The following is a 24,593-nucleotide window of genomic DNA, read 5'->3' on the forward strand; positions in this document are numbered from 1 at the left end:
TTTTCAGGTTGGCAGGCTGCAACTAGTGGGGTACTGCAAGGATCGGTGCTTGGGCCTCAGCTATTTACAATCTATATCAATGACTTAGACAAAGGGACTGAGTGTAATGTATCCAAGTTTGCTGATGATACAAAGCTAGGTTGGGAAAGTAAGGAAGATACAAAGAGTCTGCAAAGGGATATAGACAGGTTAAGTGAGTGGGCAAGAAGGTGGCAGATGGAGTATAATGTGGGGAAATGTGTGGTTATTTATTCACTTTGGTAGGAAGAACAGAAAAACACAATATTTTTTAAATGGTGAGAAACTATTAAATGTTGGTGTCCAGAGAGATTTGGTTGTGCTAGTACAAGAAACACAGAACGTTTAGCATGCATGTACAGCAGGCAATTAGGAAAACAAATGTCATGTTGGCCTTTATTGCAAGGGGGTTGGAGTACAGGAGTAAGGAAGTCTTACTACAGTTGTACAGGGCTTTGGTGAGATCTCACCCTGGAGTACTGCATACAGTTTTGGCCTCCTTATTTAAGGAACGATATACTTGCCTTAGAGGCGGTGCAACGGAGGTTCACTAGATTAATTCCTGGGATGAGAGGGTTGTCCTATGAAGAGAGGTTGGGTAGAATGGGCCTATACTCTCTGGAGTTTAGAAGAATGAGAGGGGATCTCATTGAAACATATAAGATTATGAGGGGGCTTGATACGGTAAATGCTGAGGTTGTTTCCCCTGGCTGTTGAGTCTACAACTAGAGGGCATAGCCAAAGGATAAGGAGTCAGCTATTTACGACTGAGATAAGGAGGAATTTCTTCGCTTAGAGGATTGTGAATCTTTGGAATTCTCTACCCCAGAGGGCTGCGGATGTTGAGTCGCTGAGATAGATAGATAGATTTTTGGACTCTAGGGGAATCAAGGGACATGGGGATCGGGCAGGAAAGTGGAGTTGAGGTTGAAGATCAGCCATGACCTTATTGAATGGTGGAGCAGGCTCGAGGGGCCGTATGGCCTACTCCTCCTATTTCTTATGTTCTTCTGTCTCTGGAATGGGATTCTGTCTCAGAGGTGCGAGTGCTACCAATGAGTCAAGGCTGACACGTTGGCATAAAACATATTTGTAATCATTTTTTGAAGAACATCTCATTCCTCCATGTATTCTTTTGTTCTTAAATGTTTGGAACGATAGCGAGATGGATTGAATATCTTTTTCAAGAATGTAACATGATGAATGGATTTTGTTTTTATCTCTTGTGTACGTCAATCCTGCATAGCCTGCATACGAAGACAAATTAGCCGCGGTTCTGGGTTGTTGTCTTGTTGGGTCCAGATATAAATTGTTCTTGGAGTAGGTGATAAAAATCTGAATCCCACAGTACAGTAAAGTAACAAGGTATTATAAAGTATGTCAGAGTAGCGGCGCACTACACTCTCAGGCACTTCCCATTATTGTTTGATTTGGAGGAGTAATAAAAGAAAAAGGTGAGTTTGTAGAGTAAGACCATCCGGAATGGGCTGAGGTGAAGTAACTTGGGCCCAGTAGCCCAATCAGCCCACTATTTGAAACAAAACCCAGAGAGAGAGTTGGAAGCAGAAACCTTAACAAATAATTAATATACGGAATGCTGGAGTTACACTCTAGTTTGAAGAAAAATGCTCATTTTGTTATAACATCACAATTATCAGGCAAGATTTTGCTGTAAGAATAACGTTGAGGCTAACAGCACTCACCATTATTTCTGTGTAAATCGCACAGCAACTTCTGGCGAGCGCACATGCACAGTTAAACGCGGAAATCCGGAAGTTGCTGTATGAGATGCGAATATCCTCCGTAAGCACCACAAAAATGGCATCTCGCCCTCTGGCTTCCCATTCAAATGAATGGAACAGCGTGAAGTTCCATGAAGTCCATGACCTGATCGACATGAACTGATTTCGTCAGAAAAAGTTCGGGCTTATCCATTCCGATGTAAGTACCCTTTTAATGGCGTGGTAAGTCTTATTGACTGCCAGTCAACCTCTCTGGCACTGAAAATTAACTTGTGGAGTCTCATTCCTTCAGATTTTAATTGTTGTTGGACATTTAAAAAAAATGAAATAAATTTTATCTTTTTACTTTTACTCTCTGTCTCTTCTATCTCTGTCTCTTAATTCAATCTTTCTTACCCTCTCTTAATTTAACTTTCTGTACCTGATTTGATATTGAATTCACTATTCTAACTTGCACTTTCTGGTTCAGACTCTGCGTTGCTTATTAACAATGGTTCAATCTGATTGGTTAAGGAGATACACAGTTGCTTGCCCTGTTCACACAGGCCCCAGATGCCCTGAAGAGGGCGCAAGCTTTTTGGATTTCTAATTTAGAGGAAGTTGCAATGCAAAAGCTCATAGAAAATTCATGGCCAAGTGCAAGTCTAACCCGCCGTTCGTTCACCGCTCACAGCAATATCTGGCCCAATATGACTTCATGACAGTGGTGTCGGATACAAATCCATAAATCTTGGAGAGGCAGATGTGTTCATGCCTAAATCCACTGATATGCTTTTATTTCCACCATTTACTTTACTGAAAGTGATGATTAATCTAACAATTCAATGGTTTAATTTAAAAATAAAGTAGTTATTTTGCCTCAGCCAAACCCATGCAACCAATTCACTTGAGAAAAACAATTATTATCAGCGTCTGTGTCCTTGTTACAAAATAAAAAGCAATTATTTTTTCAAAAGCAAAAAATAATTGTTTTTTAAGCTCTCACAATAGTCTTCACTGTAACTTTTGTACTCCCCTCTTAAACTGTGCAGTTTGTATTCCAGAACACATTTGGCACCAATTAGGTAAATTAGAAGAACTTTCACATGAATTATTAAATTTTGTATTTCTCTGTGGGCGTGAATGGAAAGCACATGTGTTTGATTTTTAAGCAACAGATAGCTGTAGTGAAAGAATACAACGTTGGAAGACACTATGAAGCAAACATGGTGAGAAATATGATAAGTTACGTAAAGATAAATTTTCTGAATTAGCACTGTTGCTTAAAAAGCTGCAGTCAATATTTGCTAATTCTTGCCACCTAAGTGATGCTGTTAAGATTGTCTGTGATTGCCCTTGAAGTAGCTGTGTCGTCGAAACCCTTTTCTGAGGGAGAATTTTTGAAGTGCATGCTAAAACCTACAGAAATAGTGGGGTGGAAATTCAAGTGTGTGCCAGAAGCCGGGGCCAGAGGCTCATTCGAAATTGGACCTCAGGCCTCATTTTAATAATAGAAGTAAGCTGTGCTGCCCGTAGTGCCTCCAGAGCCAGCTTGCCCACCGTCTGGGATCAAATTTGGGCCTGCTGCATTGCCGGTAAGTCCTGGGAGTTGGGTGGTGGAAAATGCAGGAGGGCCATATGCAGATAGGCAATGACCCACAGTAGTACTATGAACCAGAGAGAGACGTGATGTTGGGTGGGGGTAGAGAGAAGAGTGTTGAAATAATAGTCTTTCAGGCCCCATATGTTCTAACCCACCACCAGTCTCGACAAGCGGAGCATGGCAAAGTGGACCTGTTTGAGGGAGCCTTGCATTGGTGAGTAGCTGGCAGTACGCCACTGAGGGAGACAACTTTTGTAACTACTTCAGCCAGAGAGTAAACAGAACAAATGTTGTTTCCATGACAAGTCTGAAGGTGCTTTTGCAGATCCCAGCCCCCATGTACAGCAGAAATCAATTTCATGGAACTGCATAATGGGAGCTGATGATAGATACTGGCTTTCTTTATGATAAGGTTTATATTCCTCAAAGGGGTAGTAAAAAGGGCGACTTTAAACTACAGAGCAGGAACTGTCAAAGTAAATAAAATCATTATGGCATTTATTGGAGTTCCAAGCTATTAAGTTGCATTTAACTAGTGACCGGAGAGCTGCAGAAGCAAAATGATAGTCTAATAGAAGAAACCTCTCACACTGGGTTTTGGGTTTTCTTGTATAACTGTCACGCCAAACATCCAGTTTAAAAAGCAGTCCAGTGGCATGGCGCAGAATGGTTGAGCTTGTGGCAGCGATTTACAACACGGTGAGCTTACAATTTAAGGCTTTTGGAGGGGAGGGGGCAGAAGCTACGCTGAACCATGGGGTAGCTCCCCCAGGAAAGAGAAAAAAATGTCTGAAGGCAAGTCAAAGCATCTGGCTCTTACATGCCTGCTGTCAACATAGGTGGAGGCCCAGGAGTAGGCTGTCTTGGCTAGGGAATGAAGCTAGGTACCTAAAAGAGGCGATACTCACCCATGAAAGAAAAACTTATATTTATGTAGCGCCTTTCAAGACCTCAAGACGTCCTAAAGTGCTTTACAGCCAATGAAGTACTTTTTTGAAGTGTAGTCACTGTTGTAATGTAGGAAACACGGCAGCCAATTTGCACACAGCAATGTCTCACAAACAGCAATGTGATAATGACTAGATAATCTGTTTTAATGATGTTGGTTGAGGAATAAATATTGGCCAGAACACCGGGGAGAACTCCCCTGCTCTTCTTTGAAATAGTTTCCATGGGATATTTTATGTCCACCTGAGAGGACAGACTGGGCCTCGGTTTAACGTCTCATCTGAAAGACTGCACTTCTGACAGTGAGCACTCCCTTAGTACTGCACTGGAGTGTCAGCCTAGATTTTGTGTTCAAGTCTCTGGAGTGGGAGTTGAATCCACAACCTTCTGACTCAGAGGCAAGAGTCTTCCCACTGAGCAACAGCTGACACCTAATACATTACCTCCATACTTTAGTCACTATATATGCACCAACATCTGCCAGAGGCTTTAAACGTTGAAAAATGTAATCCTCAATTCACGATCGCTGACGCTTAACGATCGTCGCACTAATTGCCTATTACCAAAACATGACACCGCAAATTGCCACAAGTTCACAATTTGCCACCTTTAATGAATGGATACACAGTGCTTCCTGTATTATTCAAAACAATAAAGACAAGCCCACTAAGTCTGAGAAATCCAGCCGTGCCCAGTCAGACATTTCTGTACATACACGGCCGCTGCTAAGGAGGCTCCAGCACAGCATGATGCCAAGGAGCTGACAACATCAGTCAGTGGCATCAGATGATACCAAAATGACACTGGTGCGAATGCTCATTTATGTATTTTGGGTTAATTGCAAGAATTTAGAAGCAATGAACAATACCCAAGAACACCAACACTAAGAATTCTGCATTGACTGACAAAAAGATATTGTCAGCACCTACCAGTACTAGATATTTTATAGGCCAAATTATACCTGTTTACTCCAAAGAGGTCTTTATCGGCCTCTCAGATAGGGACTCCTCAGTGTAATACTCCCTGCTGTGAAATAGGAAGATATTTATATCTATCTTAAAAAAAAAAACCTCACAGAACAAGCTCAAATTTGTATTCCTATTCCACTGCCCCAAAGAGGAGATGGCCAACCCATTCTGTCCACACCATTTTCATTGGGGGCGCCTCCTCTAGACCGCCACGGATTCCCTCTGGGGAAGGTATTTAAGGAACAAAATGTGAATCTGGTAACCTTCCCCAGATGATATGCCTGGGAATCAGAGAGCACACCACTTGCCCATTTCAACTCCCTGACTAATACCATCGGTGACTTGGCAGAATCAAGTATAGCGTGCTTTAAGACCTTTCTCTTTATGGGAAATTCATTCATAGGAGGCAAGCTCTCCTGACTGAGAGTCCAAGTGGATGTATACACTTGGCCAATGAATTTACCAGGTTCTAATCAAGTGTGAATAGCATGCCACCAGATCCATTGGGCAGGTTTGTTTACCAAATGGTCACACAACTCCAGGTTGGGGCATTTGCTGTAGTCAGTAACTACCATCTATGAAGGACCATATGCAGATTGCCATGATGCAACATGAATGCCATGAGTCAGCAGTCCACACTCTGCCCTCAGGAGCGAAATCCATGGTTTTAAGTATATTGCATGATCGCAAGGGTGTATAATAGTGTTGCTCCCATGAGACCAATTTGTTTTAGTGCTTTCTTCATTAGTACAACCTCTCATTCCTGATATTCAATTGAATCTTTGTTGTACCTGTTCCATGGATCCTTCCTATAATGGGGTGCCCTTAACTTCTCTCGGTGTTCCAGTTGTGGCCTAACCAATGTCTTGAAAATTTCAACAAAACTTCCTTGCTTTTATATTCAATGCCACTCTGCATAAAACCAAGAATCCCATTTTTAGCGACTTTTCTGGTTGCACTGCCACTCTTAAAAGATCAGTGTGTCTGTACCCCATGATCTCGCTATAAGATTCTTACCATTTAGGGTGTTCATGCTTTCATTGTTCCTTTTCCCAAAATGTGATAGTGCAGAGAAAAATGAAGTAAGCTGCATCTGCCACCTATTTGCCCACTCAACTTGCCTGTCTATATCTTCCTGCGGTTTCCTACATTTTTCCTCACAGTACCCCTAATTTGCTATCAACCAACTTCAATATTATTCCTTTTTCGGATAAGAGGTTAAACCGAGGCTCCATCTTGGATGTAAAAGATCTCATGGCACTATTTCAAAGAAGAGTAGGGGAGTTTTCCCTGGTGCTCTGGCCAGTATTTATCCCTCAACCAACATCACTGAAAACAGATTATCTGGTCATTATCACATTGCTGTTTGTGGGACCTTGCTGTGCACAAATTGGCTGCCGCATTGCCTACATTACAACAGTGACTACGCTTCAAAAGTACTTCATTGGCCGGAAAGCGCTTTGAGACGTCCTGATATTGTGAAAGACGCTATAGAAATGCAAGTTCGTTCGTTCTTTCTTTCTTTGTGCTTACATGGGTAAATTGACAATTCCATGGAAGATTTGGTCAGGTTAGAGGCCACCATGGTTGCAGCATTGCCAGTCTGAATAGACAAAGTACTAGCATCTGAAACAAGAGCAAGACTTCATCCTGGGCAGGAAAGAACAGATTTCTATTCCAGTTATGTTGTTGTCCCCAAAAAGATGGAGGGTAGGATCTCTGTCTGGACCTCAAGGTCCCAAGCTTCAGGAGAGGAGGGGAACAAATGGCTCTTTAAAAATGTTTACCCCATTGCAACCCCTCCTCCCTGTTCAGAATTGAAGAGCCAAATACTTTTTTTGCGCATCCTTAATTTCTTTGCTCCACCATTGGCGGCTGTGCCTTCAGCTGCCTAAGCTCTAAGGTCTGGCATCCCTCCCTAAACCTCTCTGCTTCTCTACCTCTCTTTTCTCCTTTAAGTCGCTGCTTAAAACCTACCTCTCACCAAGCTTTTGGTCATCTGTCCTAATGTCTCTTTACGTGGCTCGGTGACAAATTTTGTCTGATAATGCTCCTGTGAAACGCCTTGGGACGTTTTAATATGTTAAAGGTGCTATATAAATACAAGTTGTTGTTGTGGTGTCCACTGTTTTATGGAAAATTGTACGCTGTTGCTATAAAAAAATTTGTTGCATTAAAATGAGTTTTCCAGACTTTGAAAGAACCATCACTTCGATTTATATTTGTCATTTTAACTGGAAAGAATGAGTCAGATATTGTGATGGTAATATTTGTTATTCCTGTGCTGACGGCTGTGTTACATTTGACACTGTCTTATTCAATTAGTATCTGGCAAACTTTCATTCATTCACACACATGTTACGGTTATGTAAATCACATTGAAGTACATCTTCGGGCCTCCCTTCTGTGACATTGTCATGACAAATGTTGGACTGTTTTTCTGGCTTCTCTCTCTCCAAAAATGAAAGGGTTTGCCGCCACTCTTGGCTCTTTTAAATATAAAAACAACAAAGCTGTAAAATTGAGCAAATGTTGAGCTACTTGCCTAATAGTGTGATGTTATGGGACCGATAAATATGCAATGATTTGCCTTCAGCTAAATTCATAACTCTGCATTGTCCAGTAGGGAGTTGGATTAACAAACAAATGAGACACTCCATGCTCCACAGGATGTTTTGCTTTGTAATCCAAACAAACTGGTGGAGAAGGTGGGGGGCTCAAAATGAAGTGGAACACATGAGCATCTTTGCTTCCAGTTAGGTTAGTCCTTAAAAACTTGTCCGACATCCAGTCTTGGATGAGACGAAATTTCCTCCAATTAAGCAGTGGGAATACCGAAGCCATTATCTTTGGCCCCTGCCACAAACTCCCTGACCTAGTCAGAGATTCCATCTTCCTCCCTGGTCACTGTCTCAGACTGAACCAGAGTGTTCGCAACCTCGGCATTTTGTTCGACCTGGAGCTGAGCTTCCGACCCCATATCCTCTCCATTTCAAAGACCACCTACTCCCACCTCTGCAATATCGCCCGTCTTCACCCCTGCCTCAACCCACCTGCTGCTGAAACCCTCATCTATGCTTTTATTATCTCCAGACTCTATTATTCCGATGCTCTCCTGGCTGGCTTCACATCTTCCTCCCTCCATAAACGAGCTCGTCCGAAACTCTGCTGCCTGTATCCTTATTTGCAGCAAGACCCATTGATCCATCGCCCTTGTACTCGCTGAACTACATTGGCTCTCGGTCCACCAATGCCTCAAATTTAAAATTCTCATCCTCGTGTTCAAATCCCTCTATAGCCTCGCCCCTCCCTATCTCTGTAACCTCCTGTAACCCTCCAAGAACTCTGCATTCCTCCAACTCTGGCCTCTTGTGCATCCCCGATTTCATTCGCCCCTCCATTGACGGTCGTGCCTTCAATTGTCTAGGCCTTAAGCTCTGGAATTCCCTCACTGCCTCTCTACCCTCTCTCCTTCTTTAAGACGCCCCTTAGATTCTACCTCTTTGACTAAGCTTTTGATCACCTGCCTTAATATCTCAGTGTCAATATTTTTCTGGTTATGCTCCTGTGAGGCACTTTGGGATGTTTTACTGCGTTAAAGGTGCTATATAAATGCAAGCTGTTAAGTTTATTCAAATCCAAAAGCTTGCACTCAGATCTAAAGACAATTTTATCTTTATTGGAGTTGATGACGTGTGTAGTTATCCCACCATCAAAGGTTCTCGCAAATATAAAGATGGTGGCCTCTGGATTTCTGATGGCGTTGCAGACACAGATTTACTTGGGTCTTGTGATTTATCAGATTAGGGAACACCCCTCCCCCGCCCCCCCCCCCCCCCACCCCGTTCTGGCTGCTAAACATGGGAAGCTGCTCCATATGTCAATTCCAAACCTGCCCAGCTTGCATGTGCCAGGACATCCGATCGTTGCCCCCCAGATTGGCTCCTAATAGACCCACATGGAGACAGATCAACTAAATTGGGGACAGCAAGGCACGGAGCTTGTTTGAGTGTTGCTCCAAGGGGGCCCGATCAATAAGATGAAAGGCCTTCCAGAATCCATTAAATGTGCATTTCTACCCTACAGAGTTACTTCTTCCCAGTCCCTAGCTCCTGGCTGAGAACTCCATGGGAACTGGTTTCTTGTCAAATGTTGAAAATACAGCAAGGAAGGAAAAGGATAGATTATTTGCCTTCATCTTTATTTTCAAGTGGATGTATTCGCACACTGCAGGATTTGTCAATTGGTCCTGGGGATCATGTGTTCGACACAATGTCATAAGTTTATTTGTTGGGATGTGAGTGGCTGTTTATAAAAGGCTGAAATGGTAGCAACATTGCAACCAATAGAACTAGGTTTTAATCCAAGTTCAAATAAAATTTGAAGATAACAGAATATAAAACTTTTTTGAACTGTGATCGTCTGATTGAGTGGAACATAGTGCTCAAAGTTGATCCATTTAGCATTGTATACTGTTATAATGGAATCTGTGCCAGAACTGAGTTAGATATCCACCATTTGAGGTGAAAGATCTTGATGGGACAAGTGACGCTTTCAGTGCCAAACTATCAAATGGAGCATGGCTGGATTGGGGTAGAGTATTCATGAAATTGGGAGAAGATCTCTTTTGTTGGGAAGAAGGGAATCCTATGTAAGGAAAAGTTTGTTGGAAAAATCTTGTTTGACCATAAAGGGGTCATTAGAATCAGGATTGCTCTGTTAAGTTTTCTGAATTACGTGTGGAATTAAAGGAAGGGGTGGAAAAATGTAAAGGAACTCCTATGTCCATTAGAGATAGAGTGTTGATCATCCAAGCTGATGTTGATCTTATCTTGGGACAGAATTTGTTTACTGGAGAATGAAGAGATTTATCTCTGGAGATTCCCAGTGCTGCCATTTGTTTCAAACACATCTGGATTGAGCTCCCACTTGTGAGGTTAGATGGTGAAGCCTCACAACTATCTGTGTGAAAAAGTTTCTCCTGCTCTCTGTCCTAAATCTCTTACATTTAGTCTTCTATCTACGTCCCCTTGTTCTAGACCCCTCAATCACTGGAAGCAGTCTATTTCTATCTACTCTGTCCCATCCCTGCATAATGCTTAACACCTCGCCCCTGTAATATCTCTTGTTCTCATGAAAACAGCCTCAGTTTTTCAAGTCTGTCTTTGTATTTTCTCAAACTAGGCAGCATCTTATTGAATCTGCGCTGTAGCTGCTCTATTGCCTCAACATCTTTCCTATAGTGTGGGTCCAAAACTGCACACAGTACTCCAACTGTGGGCTTACTAAGGTTTTATATAGATTCACCATTACATTTTGACTTTTATATTCTATATTTCTTGCAATAAAACCTAGCATTGCATTCGCTTTTTTTCATCCATTTGTGTTGCTTTTATTGCCTTGTGAACCTGAATCCCAAAATCCCTCTGCTGTTCCACAGCACCCAGCTTTTCCCCATTCAAAGTATAATTTTTTTTTCACCAAGATGTACTGCCTCACATTTATTGACATTGAATTCCATCTGCCACTGATTTTGTCATTTCCACCAGTTTATTAATATCCCCATGCAGATTCCTTTGATCCTCAGAATTGTTTACTATATCCTGTATTTTAGTATCGTCTGCAAATTTGGGCATCACTCCCTGTTGTAGGAATTACACACAGATGTTAAAAGTGTAAACTTTTAAAGATGCACACTTTCCCATATTCGTATTTGAGCCATATTCGTACTTGTGAGGTCTATTCTAATGTATGGGTTAAAAAACTTCATTCAAAGATATTATCCTGAAAAAGAATTTTCAAAATGATAGCTGGGGATTAGGCTTATTGCACAATGGCTCCTCAAATTTCTTAATGAGTTTACATACAGATGAGACCGACTCCCCCAGGGGTTTTGAGAATTAATATATCACCAGGTGTGGTACAAAATCGTACAGGCCTAAAACAATTCCCGTTTCAGTAGGACCACTAGAAATTAGTGAAAAGTAAATTTACACAGATAAAAAGAAAATCTCTTTGTTCAGAGTGAGGAATGCTTGGAATAATCCAAGATAAAGCAGCCCGCTTGATTGGCACCCCATTCACCACCCTAAACATTCACTCCCTTCACCACTGGCGCACTGTGGCTGTAGTGTGTACCATCCACTGGATGCACTGCAGCAACTCGCCAAGGCTTCTTCGACAGCACCTCCCAAACCCGCGACCTTTACCACCGAGAAGGACAAGAGCAGCAGGCACATGGGAACAACACCATCTGCACGTTCCCCTCCAAGTCACACACCATCCCGACTTGGAAATATATCGCCGTTCCTTCATCGTCCCTGGGTCAAAATCCTGGAACTCCCTTCCTAACAGCACTGTGGGAGAACCGTCACCACACAGACTGCAGCGGTTCAAGAAGGCGGCTCACCACCACCTTCTCAAGGGCAATTAGGGATGGGCAATAAATGCCGGCCTCGCCAGCGACGCCCACATCCCATGAACGAATAAAAAAAAAATCTACCATATGCAAAGTAACAGAGAACTAAATATTGTGATTATTCAAAATACAACTAGACGCCACGATGAGAGAGTTAAGGTAATAGAGAGATGAGCTTTGATAAAGCAAAGTGGCGTTTCTCATTCCTGATTTTTCTTTTGGTGTTTTAATCCTGCTCTGCTTGGCTGGATTAGACTCGAGGCCTGAGATATGGAAGGTTGAATCTAACCAACTGTACTAGCCACATTAATCAATTTTTTTTTGGATTTCCACAGAGAGCTGCTGTCGCAGTGTGATTTGGAGTCTCCTCCAACCTCGCCTCGGGCAGCACGAGCAACAGATGTATCCGACAAGAAGCAATTGGCCGGTTCCAAAGTTTGTGCCAAGACGAAGCAGGAGATGAAACCTATGGACAGATTTCTGACTCTGAGCCCTTCTTCCACAACCACGAGGCCATCAGGGGCACAATCGATAGAGAAAAGGTGCCAGGAGGAACAGAGTGGCATTTACACACAATCGATTAGCACTACACCTAATCGCATGGCACACCTGGGGCAGAGGGATACTGATGTCACGGAACAACCTTCAACTTCTGGATTAAAGGAAACAGTGAACGGTTGAGTTCTGAATTTTTAAAATCTGTTGCTGCAGATCAGAGTTATTTAAAACAGTGCAAGTCTTCAATTAACATCACCTAATTGGCAGTAAATGCACTTCATTGTCACATTTCTATAACTACTTCAAGTAGTGGATGAGGGACTTCAGTTATGTGGAGAGAAGCTGGGATTGTTCTCCTCAGAGTAGAGAAGGTTAAGGGGAGATTTAATAGAAGTGTTTAAAATTATGAGGGGTTTTGATAGAGTAACTAAGGAGAAACTGTTTCCTCTGTCAGGAGAGTCAGTAATCAGAGGACACAGCTTCAAGATAATTGGCAAAAGAACTATGGGGGTGATGAGAATTGTTTTTTACGCAGTGATTTGTTATGATCTGGAATGCACTGCCTGATTCATTAGTAACTTTAAAAAGGGAATTGGATATCATAGTCGGTACAGTACATGAGGAGGCCATTCGACCCATGATGTCTGTGCCGGCTCTTTGAAAAAGCTATCCATTTAGACTCATTCCCCTGCTCTTTCCCCATAGACCTGTAAATTTTTTCCCTTCAAGTATTTAACCAATTCCCTTTTGAAAGTTACTATTGAATCTGCTTCCATCACCCTTTCAGGCAGTGCATTCCAGATCATTACAACTCGCTGTGTAAAAAAATGTTTCCTCATGTCGCCTAGAACATAAGAACATAAGAAATAGGAGCAGGAGTAGGCCAATCGGCCCTTCGAGCCTGCTCCGCCATATAATAAGATCATGGCTGATCTGATCCTAACCTCAAAGCCTATGGCTCTTTTTCCGATCACTTTAAATCTGTGCCCTCTGGTTACCGACCCTCAGTACTGCACTGAAGTGTCAGCCTAGATTTTGTGTTCTAGCCTCTGGAGTGGGACTTGAACCCACAACCTTCTGACTCAGATGCCAGTGTGCTATTACTGAGCCAAGGCTGGCAGGTGAGCATGGCAGAGCCTTGATGATTTTGGGGAGCATCCTTGAGGTTGTAAAGGTGTAGTTCGAATCCAGTCATCATGGACATGGTCTGGGAAGCCATTCCCCTGCCTTGCCCCCACAATATACGTTCTAACACTGTGCTGCTAGCACTGAGAAGTTGCGTACCCTTGGTATGACGAAAGTTCTGTCCCCAGTAGAAAATTCAGCATGTCCTATAGGATATATGCCACTGGGAAAGATTGATGCCCAACTTCTGTCTATGGGTGAAGAAGCACCAAACAGCCTGGGACCATTTCTTGGAGAATTACACAATGAGATTATTCTCTCATAAGGACCATAGCACACACCTGGGCAGAGGGAAGGACAGGCTAACACAAAAGGGAAGATCCACTGAAAGGATAGCAACCCAACTCCAGTCCAACTGCTCTCCCCATCTACCACACATGACAACATTATCGTGTAATCAAAATGTACAATAACTGTACCAGATAAAAACCAGTGTAGCTCTGTGAGGACAGGCGAATGTACTGTACTGTGCTGTATAATCTTTTTTCTTTCTTTTCCTTTGTCGTGCAGTGGATTGTCCGGTCTGTGCGGTTGCTATCCCTGAAAGTAATATTAACAAGCACCTCGACAGCTGTTTAACACGAGAAGACAAGCAAGAAAGTCTCCGAAGGTACAGTGCGCAGACTGCCCCATGAATTATTGTTGTGCAACAGGTCACCTCATGCCACGTTTTAGGTGTTGGTCCTGTTACCTAACCCTTTATCCTCACCAAAAGAGAAAGTCTTCCTTTTAAGTGATTAGCATATTGTTGATATTGTCTTGCACCGAGGAGGATGAAGGGTTAAGGTGTAACAAACTGGCACAAACAATGTGGTGTAGCTCATACTACTGCTATACTTTTTTGAATTAGCTTTTGGTAAATCTTTCTTTTTTGTGCTTATCAAAGTAAGGGGTTATTAACATTGGGAATTGGATTACTTTCTATTTCAGGCACTTATTGTTAGCATCAAGCACACCCGGGGTCAGGTGTAGCATGGGTTAGCTGTAGAGTAAAGCTCTTTCTCTGCTGCAATATCAGAAAAGCACCCCATTGTACCTATGTGATGTTTTCCATCTCTCATACCAGCGAACCTGTGACCTGGGTTGGATTGCCAATTAATGCCAGATAGGGGACAATTTTGCTTTGTGGGCTCAGGAACTACATCGAGCCTACCCAAATTAATTCTACACAGGACTCATACTTAAGATGGAGGGAGCTTTCCTCCCATCACTCTGGACTAGATTCAAGCTCAGCTCCCAAGGGTGAAAGGTCAGTGTCTAACACACTTGATCTCCCAGTTCCCATTCAGATGTAAACTTGAAAACATTGACAGGCTTGCTACACTAGGTTTGATTCACTGCTGTTGTTTTGTGGAAATATGCAACAGGTCTATGTTCTTATGCCATGACCTTACTGAGTGGCGGAGGTTATGCAGTCTCAAAAATGCAGTGTCAAATATTCCTGATGCACCCAAAACTCGCAAGATAGGTTACAAACAAGGCCACTTTCATGACATGATAGTACAGTGTTAACTATGAGCCAGCTAGTGTCTCCACACTGTAATGAATTAACAGTGATTGTATCCTTTAGTAACGTACCCTGCTCTTAAAGGTTATTCACCCAAAAAGGGGTATGGTATTGTAGTGGTTGTTTCTGGACCAGTAATCTAGAGAACATGAGTTCAAATCCCACTGTGACAGTTTGAGGAATTAAGTTTAAAAAAAAATTGGGTGAAGCTTTTGGATTGTTGTAAAAAACCCAACCGGTTCATTAATGTCCTTTAGTGAAGGAAACCTGCCGTCCTTACCTGGTCTGGCCTATATGTGACTCCAGTCCCACACCAACGTGGCTGAATCTTAATTGCCTTTTGAAGTAGCCTAACAAGCCACTCAGTTGTATCAGGGCAACTAGGGATGGGTAATAAATGCCGGCCTTGCCAGCGACGCCCACATCCCAAGAATAAATAATATAATTAAAAACTAATATGGTGTAGCGTTGAGTTAATGAGAATTGAAATTCATTTTGTTTTGCTGCCTCATTCCAAGACATTTCGACACTTGCGATAACATTTACTTGACACAAGTAGAAGGTCTCTTCTCTCCTGCGGCCTGAAGGCAGTGACTTATGCTGGTGTACAGGGAATAGCAACCCTCCAATACCATCCCCCGTGTGAGCCTCGATTGAGTGTGTTGATAAGTTGTTGGACTGTGAGGGCCATCACAATTGATCCTGATCCGATCCTCACCCGATACCCACACAAATTCCAGCATGGATCACTGGACTGGGAACGGGAGGCTTGATTGATTGTAATTTTTCTTTCTGTAGCCCCATTCTGAAGCCAACTCTAGTATTCCTACGACTGCTCAGCACAGACATGGGACTCTCCTGATAATGTGTGGCACAAGACCACACTGGTTGGTGCGATTACCCATTTAGATATTGAGGGAACTTTGCAATTTTCCATGAAATAAGAGCATAGGGTTGGTACAAAGTTGGCACAGTGTGGTATAAATTGGGCACAGTACTAAATTAGACGGAAGGGAGAAAATTCTGCTTGCCCAGCCGTTACCTTTGGCTAGATCTTTGCCACTGTCTGTATTGATGCTTACGCAAGCAATGACATTATTTATTGGAGCTTTGTACTGCATGCAAGGTCCCAGGTTCGGTTCTTCATCTGTGTTGAGTTAACTAGTCTCAACACTGCTAGCACTGTGAGCGCTTCAACTCAAACATAGGAACTGGAGTAGGCCATTTAGCCCCATGAGCCTGTTCTGCCATTCAGTGAGATCATGGCTGATCTGTGACCTAACTCCATATATGTGCCTTAGCCCTATATCCCTTAATACCTTTGGTTAAAAAAATCTATCAATTTCAGATTTAAAATTAGCAATTGAGCTAGCATCAACTGCTGTTTGTGGAAGAGAGTTCCAAACTTCTACCACCCTTTGTGTGTAGAAGTGTTTCCTAACTTCACTCCTGAAAGTCCTGGCTCTAATTTTTAGGCAATGTCCCTTAGTCCTAGACTCCCCAACTAGCAGAAATAGTTTCTCTCTATCTACCCTATCAATTCCCTTTAATATCTTGAAAACTTTGATCAAATCACCCCTTAATCTTCTAAATTCCAGGGAATACAACCCTAGTTTGTGTAATCTCTCCTCGTAATTTAACCCTTGGAGTCCAGGTATCATTCTAGTAAATCTACGCTGGACTCCCTCCAAGGCCAATATATCCTTCCTAAGGTGCAGTGCCCAGAACTGAACACAGTACTCCAGGTGTGGTCTAACCAGGGCTTTGTATAGCTGTAGCATAACTTCTACCCCCTTGTATTCTAGTCCTCTAGATATAAAGGCCAGCATTCCATTAGCCTCTTTGATTATTTTCTGTACATGTCCATGATATTTTAATGATCTATGTACATGGACCCCTAAATCTCTTTGGACCTCCATTGTTTCGAGCTTTTCACCACTTAGAAAGTATTCTGATCTATTCAAGTGACTTCACACTTGCCTACATTGAAATCCATTTGCCACAGTTTTGCCCATTCACTTAATCTATTAATATCTGTCTGTAATTTTATGTTTCCATCTACACTGCTTACAATGCTGCCTATCTTTGTGTCTGGCTTCAGCATTCCTGGGTTAGGAAGGGAAAAATTGGGAAGAAGTCCAACTCGATCACTAAATAGTGACTACAGTTGGAAATGTATTTGTGCGGATATTCGGTGAAAACAGGATTGGATTCGACTGTGATGCCCCTCAAACCCCCCCTCATCCCCAATGAATTAGAGACCACCCCCTATCCTAGACCCTGAAGAATAGCTGCTTATCAATTGTGGAATGACACCCTCTGTATAAGTTGCTGCCTTCAGGAAAGTAGGGAGTGGGGACGATCAGATCAGAAGATGAAATCTGAATGACTCGAGCCCTTGTGGTGTGTGGATGTTATTTTACAATCTGATCATGTGAGAATGCTCTGTGAATTTTAACTCTCCCAAGGACTGGCTAACAGCCGAGATTGTGTACAATTCTGCTGTTAAAATTACCAAGAATGCGTGGTTTTTGATTGCAGTGATGATACTTTGGATTGCCTAATCTCCTACACAAACTTTAGAATGTCTTGGCTTTAACACAGCCCATAAAAGCCTCAGAGTTACATTGAAAACTGTTTTTTATATTTCATTATGCACTGCTGAGCATGAGTTAATGTTGGTTTTTTCTTCTTTGATGAAGTTGTGTGTTGGTGAAAGTCAGGGAAGAAAACAGGTCAGATTTGGTAATTTTAAGGTAATTTAAGGTTTAAGGTAATTGGCAAATGAGCCCAGAGGTGAGATGAGGAGACATTTTTTTAAGCAGCGAGTTGTTATGATCGGGAATGCACTGCCTGAAAAGCTGGTGGGAGCAGATTCAATAGTAACTTTCAAAATGGAATTAGATAAATACTTGAAAAGGAAAAATTTGAGGGCTATGGGGAAAGAGCCAGGGAGGGGGACTATTTGGATGGCTTTTTCAAAGAACCGGCTGAGCAGGATGGACCGAATGGCCTCCTTTTGTGCTGTAAGATTCTATGATTACACTTAGTCATCAGAGCACAGAGGTTGGATCATTGTCTTGTTTCACTATCTGGTGTCTGATATTAGCGATGCTATTTCATGTTATAGGTTTTGCATTTCAGTGCCAGTCCTTCAGATGGGAGTTAATTGTTTTTTAACATGAGAAATGTTAGGAGCATGGAACAGGCGTTAGTCCCAACGAGCTTGTTCCTTTTTAATTGATCTTAACCCCACCTGCCTGCTTTCTCGTCATATCCCTCAATACTTTCTCTCTCTGCAGAAGTGCACATTATGCCTCTTGAGTCCATGTGTATTGTTCACGTCATTGACTTCCCTGGTAACTTACTCCACAAGTCTATTGCCCTTTGGATCAAAAAGTTCTGCCTAGGTTGCCTTCATACTCCTCTAACTTTTCTGTGGCTTTTAAACTGCAGACAGTGTTTAGCAAATGACCTTACAGACCCTTATTATTCTGTTGCTCCAGGTTGCTTTGGCCATTGATTTTCAAGAGAACTCCCTGTCTGGTCCGCATGCTGTGCCAGTTCACGTGTAACTAAGTAATTTCTTTCACATGGTCTCTTGGAGACATATGCCAGACCTTTAAGGTTTCTAAGCGGAAGCACGTGGAATGAGCTTCAGTAAACCCAATGAAGACAGTCCTCGCTTTTAACAGGCTGTCTGCACTTGTTGTAATCTCCAGTGTTCCAGACATCAAATTGTTTACTGAACCTGTAATTGTTTTCCTTTCCTCAGAGCAACAGAGTAATCTTGTGAGCTGCGTCCTGCGCCTTTCTGACTCTGCTGTTCTGTTCCCAGCTGATCGTGTGATTGTTGATCTCTGTTTCCTTTTTGTAAGTGTTAATTAAATTGAGAGTGGCTTGATGGTGACAACTGCAGTGGCCAGAAGGAACAGGAAGCCCAGCAGATTAAAGAACCTCAAGTGTAAATTTGCCACTTGTTGCCTAAATCCAGTTTTAACAGGGACCTGATACTTCAGAATAAAGCGAGTGGGCTGCAGGTCTGTTATAGGTTTGGCAAATACACTCAGATTTTCCAATTTGTACATAAAGATTAGAGCAAAGCCATATTTTTCACCAGGTTTTCCTTTTTTTAAAACCCCTCTTCCAAAGGGACCGGCTCGTGCTGGGATCTAGTAGCTCAACCGAATGCCCATAATTACATCTGAGTTTATACAGTTTGACTACAGATATCACAGCCACGCCCAATCATGTCCTCACCTGACACCCACATGCGCACTTTTGTTTCAGGGATCACTGGATAGTTATGAACAGAAAATGAACTTGCATTTATATAGCACCTTTCACGACCTCAGGACGCCCCAAAGCGCTTTGAAGCCAATGAAGTACTTTTGAACTGTAGTGACTGTGGTAATGTAGGAAACGTGGCAGCCAATTTGTGCACAGCAAGCTCCCACAAAAAGCAATGTGATAATGACCGGATAATCTGTTTCAGTGAGGTTGGTTGAGGGATAAATATTGGCCAGGACACCGGGGAGAACTCCCCTGCTCTTCTTTGAAATACTGTCATGGGATCTTTTACGTCCACCTGAGAGGGCAGACGGAGCCTCGGTTTAACGTCTCATCTGAAAGACGGCACCTCTGACAGTGCAGCACTCCCTCAGTGGAGCACAGAGACTTATTGTATCATCTCGTCCTTGCTCTGGCTGAGATTAGATAACACGGAACAAGCTAGGGATTAAACCTGGGGCTCAGTACTACACCACGTGCTGCATTTACTTGCTGAGCCATCAGAGGAGTGAGCATTGCTAATGTTTTTTGGAGGGATAGTAATTCTCATAATTTCTCATCACCACCCCCCTCCCCCTTCGCAATTTAGTTATTCTCCTTGTGGAGGACAGCAGGAGGCATTGTTCAGATGCGTGGAATGTTATATCATCCCATTGCCCCTTACACCATCTTCAGCAAGAAGTGCCGAGTGGATGATCCATCTCGGCCTCCTTCCGATATCCCCACCATCACAGAAACCAGTCTTCATCCAATTCGATTCACTCCACGTGATGTCAAGAAACGGCTGAGTGCACTGGATACAGCAAAGGCTATGGGCCCCGACAACATCCCAGCTGTAGTGCTGAAGATTTGTGCTCCAGAACTAGCTGCACCTCGAGCCAAGCTGTTCCAGTACAGCTACAACACTGGCATCTACCCGACAATGTGGAAAATTGCCCAGGTATGTCCTGTCCACAAAAAGCAGGAGAAATCCAATCCGGCCAATTACCGCCCCATCAGTATACTCTCGATCATCAGCAAATTGATGGAAGGTGTCGTCGACAGTGCTATCAAGCGGCACTTACTCACCAATAACCTGCTCACCGATGCTCAGTTTGGGTTCCGCCAGGACCACTCGGCTCCAGACTTCATTACAGCCTTGGTCCAAACATGGACAAAAGAGCTGAATTCCAGAGGTGAGATGAGAGTGACTGCCCTTGACATCAAGGCAGCATTTGACCGAGTGTGGCACCAAGGAGCCCTAGTAAAATTGAAGTCAATGGGAATTGGGGGAAAACTCTCCAGTGGCTGGAGTCATACCTAGCACAAAGGAAGATGGTAGTGGTTTTTGGAAGCCAATCATCTCAGCCCCAGGACATTGCTGCAGGAGTTCCTCAGGGCAGTGTCCTAGGCCTAACCATCTTCAGCTGCTTCACCAATGACCCTTCCCTCCATCTTAAAGTCAGAAATGGGGATGTTCGCTGATGATTGCATAGTGTTCAGTTCCATTCGCAACCCCTCAAATAATGAAGCAGTCCGAGCCCGCATGCAGCAAGACCTGGACAACATCCAGGCTTGGGCTCATAAGTGGCAAGTAACATTCGCGCCAGATAAGTGCCAGGCAATGACCATCTCCAACAAGAGAGAGTCTAACCACCTCCCCATGACATTCGACAGCATTACCATCACCGAATCCCCCACCATCAACATCGTGGGGGTCACCATTGACCAGAAACTTAACTGGACCAGCCACATAAATACTGTGGCTACGAGAGCAGGTCAGAGGCTGGGTATTCTGCGGCGAGTGACTCACCTCCTGACTCCCCAAAGCCTTTCCACCATCTACAAGGCACAAGTCAGGAGTGTGATGGAATACTCTCCACTTGCTTGGATGAGTGCAGCTCCAACAACACTCAAGAAGCTCGACACCATCCAAGATAAAGCAGCCTGCTTGATTGGCACCCCATCCACCACCCTAAACATTCACTCCCTTCACCACCGGCGCACAGTGGCTGCAGTGTGTACCATCCACAGGATGCACTGCAGCAACTTGCCAAGGCTTCTTCGACAGCACCTCCCAAACCCACAACCTCTACCACCTAGAAGGACAAGAGCAGCAGGCACATGGGAACAACACCACCTGAACGTTCCCCTCAAAGTCACGCACCATCCCGACTTGGAAATATATCGCCGTTCCTTCATTGTCGCTGGGTCAAAGTCCTGGAACTCCCTTCCTAACAGCACTGTGGGAGAACCGTCACCACACGTACTGCAGCAGTTCAAGAAGGCGGCTCATCACCACCTTCTCAAGGGCAATTAGGGATGGGCAATAAATGCCGGCCTCGCCAGCGACGCCCACATCCCATGAATGAATAAAAAAAAACACCCAAGTTTTCCCTCGTTCACTAAACGTTTGGGCTCTAACTGAAAATTTACCATCTTGGGAAAACCTGGAGCAAATGTCCATCACAAGCCAAACTTTGAGCTTTGAATCAAGGGTGCAACATTCCAGGGTTAAAGCTACCACAACATCAGCCTTATTGTAACCACATGGGATTGATTGAAATTATACAGGATAGAACCTCTTGTTAGTGCGCTTCTAATATTGACAGCCAACAAAAGCACATGGCTTTTAAAACCATTCATAGGAACAGGAGTAGGCCATTCAGCCCCTCGTGCCTGCTCTGCCATTTGATAAGATCATGGCTGATCTGTGATCTAACTCCATATACCTGCCTTTGGCCCATATCCCTTAATACCTTTGGTTGCCAAAAAGCTATCTATCTCAGATTTAAATTTAGCAATTGAGCTAGTATCAATTGCCGTTTGCGGAAGAGAGTTCCAAACTTCTACCACCCTTTGTGTGTAGAAATGTTTTCTAATCTGGCTCTAATTTTTAGACTGTGCCCCCTACTCCTAAAATCCCCAACCAGCGGAAATAGTTTCTCTCTATCCACCCTATCTGTTCCCCTTAATATCTTATAAAATTCGATCAGATCACCCCATCACCTTCAAAACTCCAGAGAATACGACCCCAATTTGTGTAATCTCTCCTCGTAACTTAACCCTTGAAGTCCGGGTATCATTCTAGTAAACCTATGCTGCACTCCCTCCAAGGCCAATATGTCCTTCCGAAGGTGTGGTGCCCAGAACTGCTCACAGTACTCCAGGTGCGGTCTAACCAGGGTCGTAAGTGCTGTCGTCACCCAGAAGTATGTATTGTTATGACCTGATATTAAAAATCACGAAATCTGCTCTCAGCTTCCAGATTCATCAGAATTCACAAGACACAAGTGATGGTGATTTTTTTTTTCTATTCTTGTCTGCGCTCCTGAAGTTGGTAACTTATGCTGAGGTACAGTTTCACAGGGTGTGAGGCATTCTTCATGTGTAAATCAAGATCGTGTCAGCCAGCTGTTCTATCATGGGGGCATCACAGCTGAACCCAGTGTTACGTCACCTGATATCCACACACATTCATTTCCATTAGCTAAAAACAGGGTTGGGAACCCTGGCTGATTTGTTGTTTTGCCTCCTCCTTAGCCCATGCATGCTGAGGCCAGTTGTAACGCCCCTATCGCTGTCCAGGCTAAAATCAACTAATTTAATACAAACTAGGAATTGGACCTGGGACCTCACTAGTTTGTATGACTCAGTACCATAACATGAGTTACCCACAGCTATCACAGAGCCTCAGCTGCAATCTATTAAAATTCATTTCTGTCTTTTACATTCCTGGATGTACTGTCCAACCTGTTGACTGCCTGAGAATGGAAGTTTAAGTCTGAATGTTTGGTTAATATCTGTTTTATTATATGTGTGCTAAACTCAGTAAGAGCTGAGGGGTGTAAAATTGGATGGTGGTCTGTGAGGAGAAAGCCCCTGGTATTGGCTGCAGGCAAAGCTAAACAGAATATAAGTCCAGAGGAAGTTGTGATTAAACTGTATGGAGTGCTGGTCAGATCCCTGCTTGAGTACTGTGTCTGGTTCTGATTGCCAAGAAACGAGGGAAACATTCAAGCACTGGAGCCAAAGCAGAGGAGAGCCATGATGCTGAGCCCAGAGGCTTTTGAGCTATGAGGAAAGATGGGAAAAACTTGGGCTTTCGAGACTAGAAAGGGAGGTACCTGAGAGGTGATCTCAGTTAAGGGAATGAAAAAGGTAAATCTGGAATATTGAATGTAAATTGAGAATGGGACAAGGGGTTGCAGGTGCAAACTAAGAAAAGGTGAATTTTACATATCAGGAAATTCTTTACCCAATGATTAACACATGTAATAGACTTTCAGATGAGTAGCGGAGATGAAATCCGAGGGATCATTGATGCTTCAGTGGGAGGAAATGTACAGTCTTTTTGGATAGATGAACCAAGATGGGCTGAATGAGCTTCCTCATCCATAGTTATCTGTGGTGGTATTGTGGGCCAGGTGATCTCATTGACAGAATGCAGTTGCAGGCTATCGACAGAGATGATAGGGAACACTTCGTGTAATGTGAAAACAAAAACAGAAAAAGCTGAAATACTTAGCAACTCAAAGGGAAAAAAGGGAGGTCAGACAGCATCTGTGAAGAAACAGAAGTCAGTCAGTTGACAGTTGAGGTCCTAAGACCCCTTCCTCAGGACTGGAAGATATTACAGATGAACAGCATTTAAAAAGGAACAGGACAAGGGGAAAGGAAAAGATTTTAAAAAACACACAGGAAAAGAAATAGATTGACCTGTGGAGAACAGGAGATGGTTAAATGGCATAAGTGATAGGAGTAGGAGACAAAAGGAGAGAAATCAAAGAAATAAAATACATCTATGAGACACAGAATGTGTGAATAGATAAAGGGGGATAGGTATAAAAAGAAGCACAAGCAAGGCAGCAGGCTCCAGTGGTCTGGAAGAATGGTGAAAAAAAAAGCAGGTCAACACCAAGGGTGCTGATCACCTCAGCAGTAGTGTTCTGATTTGGTGGGGGGGGGGGGGGGGTCTCCACCCCAAATATTAACCCTCCTCCCATCCTGGAAACGCCAGCCTTTTCTGTGTTTGTTTTCAGATTTCCAGCATCTATAATATTTTGCTTTTTGTTACTTGTGTAATGTGGTTCCTTTTCAGCCGGGTTGCATTGTGTTACTTTAACGGGTCTAATTTCTTGAGTCATACCAGTGGATAATTGCACAGTCGAATTGACTGTGGATCCTCCTTTCACATAGTTGACAGGTTTGCACTCTGCTCCTAATTCCATTCAGGAAACAAACCTATTTGATCTTGTGTTCAGAGTACATAGGCTAATGTTTAAGTGACTGAAACCGTCACATTTCAAACTTTGTTACATTAATGAATCTGCTTACATGTCAGGAGCTTTTTTTACTGCAATATCAACCTACAATGCTTGGAACAGTTTCAAATATTAACTCTTTGCTGCTGCTCAACCTTTCTATATTCTTGTCCCCTATTCTCTTTCCTGTTTTT

General features: G+C 43.1%; 1 protein-coding gene across 1 annotated transcript in view; it reads left to right on the forward strand.

Annotated features, from left to right (window-relative positions):
* Positions 1-24,593, forward strand: part of rad18 (RAD18 E3 ubiquitin protein ligase) — a 276,395-nt gene that overhangs the window by 66,468 nt on the left and 185,334 nt on the right. Inside the window, exons 5-6 of the mRNA XM_067998963.1 lie at positions 12,012-12,352; positions 13,870-13,969. Of these exons, the coding sequence (XP_067855064.1) occupies positions 12,012-12,352; positions 13,870-13,969 (441 nt within the window). The remainder of the gene's footprint in view (positions 1-12,011; positions 12,353-13,869; positions 13,970-24,593) is intronic.

Source organism: Heptranchias perlo, chromosome 17 (genome assembly GCF_035084215.1).
Source record: "Heptranchias perlo isolate sHepPer1 chromosome 17, sHepPer1.hap1, whole genome shotgun sequence".
Lineage (NCBI taxonomy): Eukaryota > Metazoa > Chordata > Chondrichthyes > Hexanchiformes > Hexanchidae > Heptranchias > Heptranchias perlo.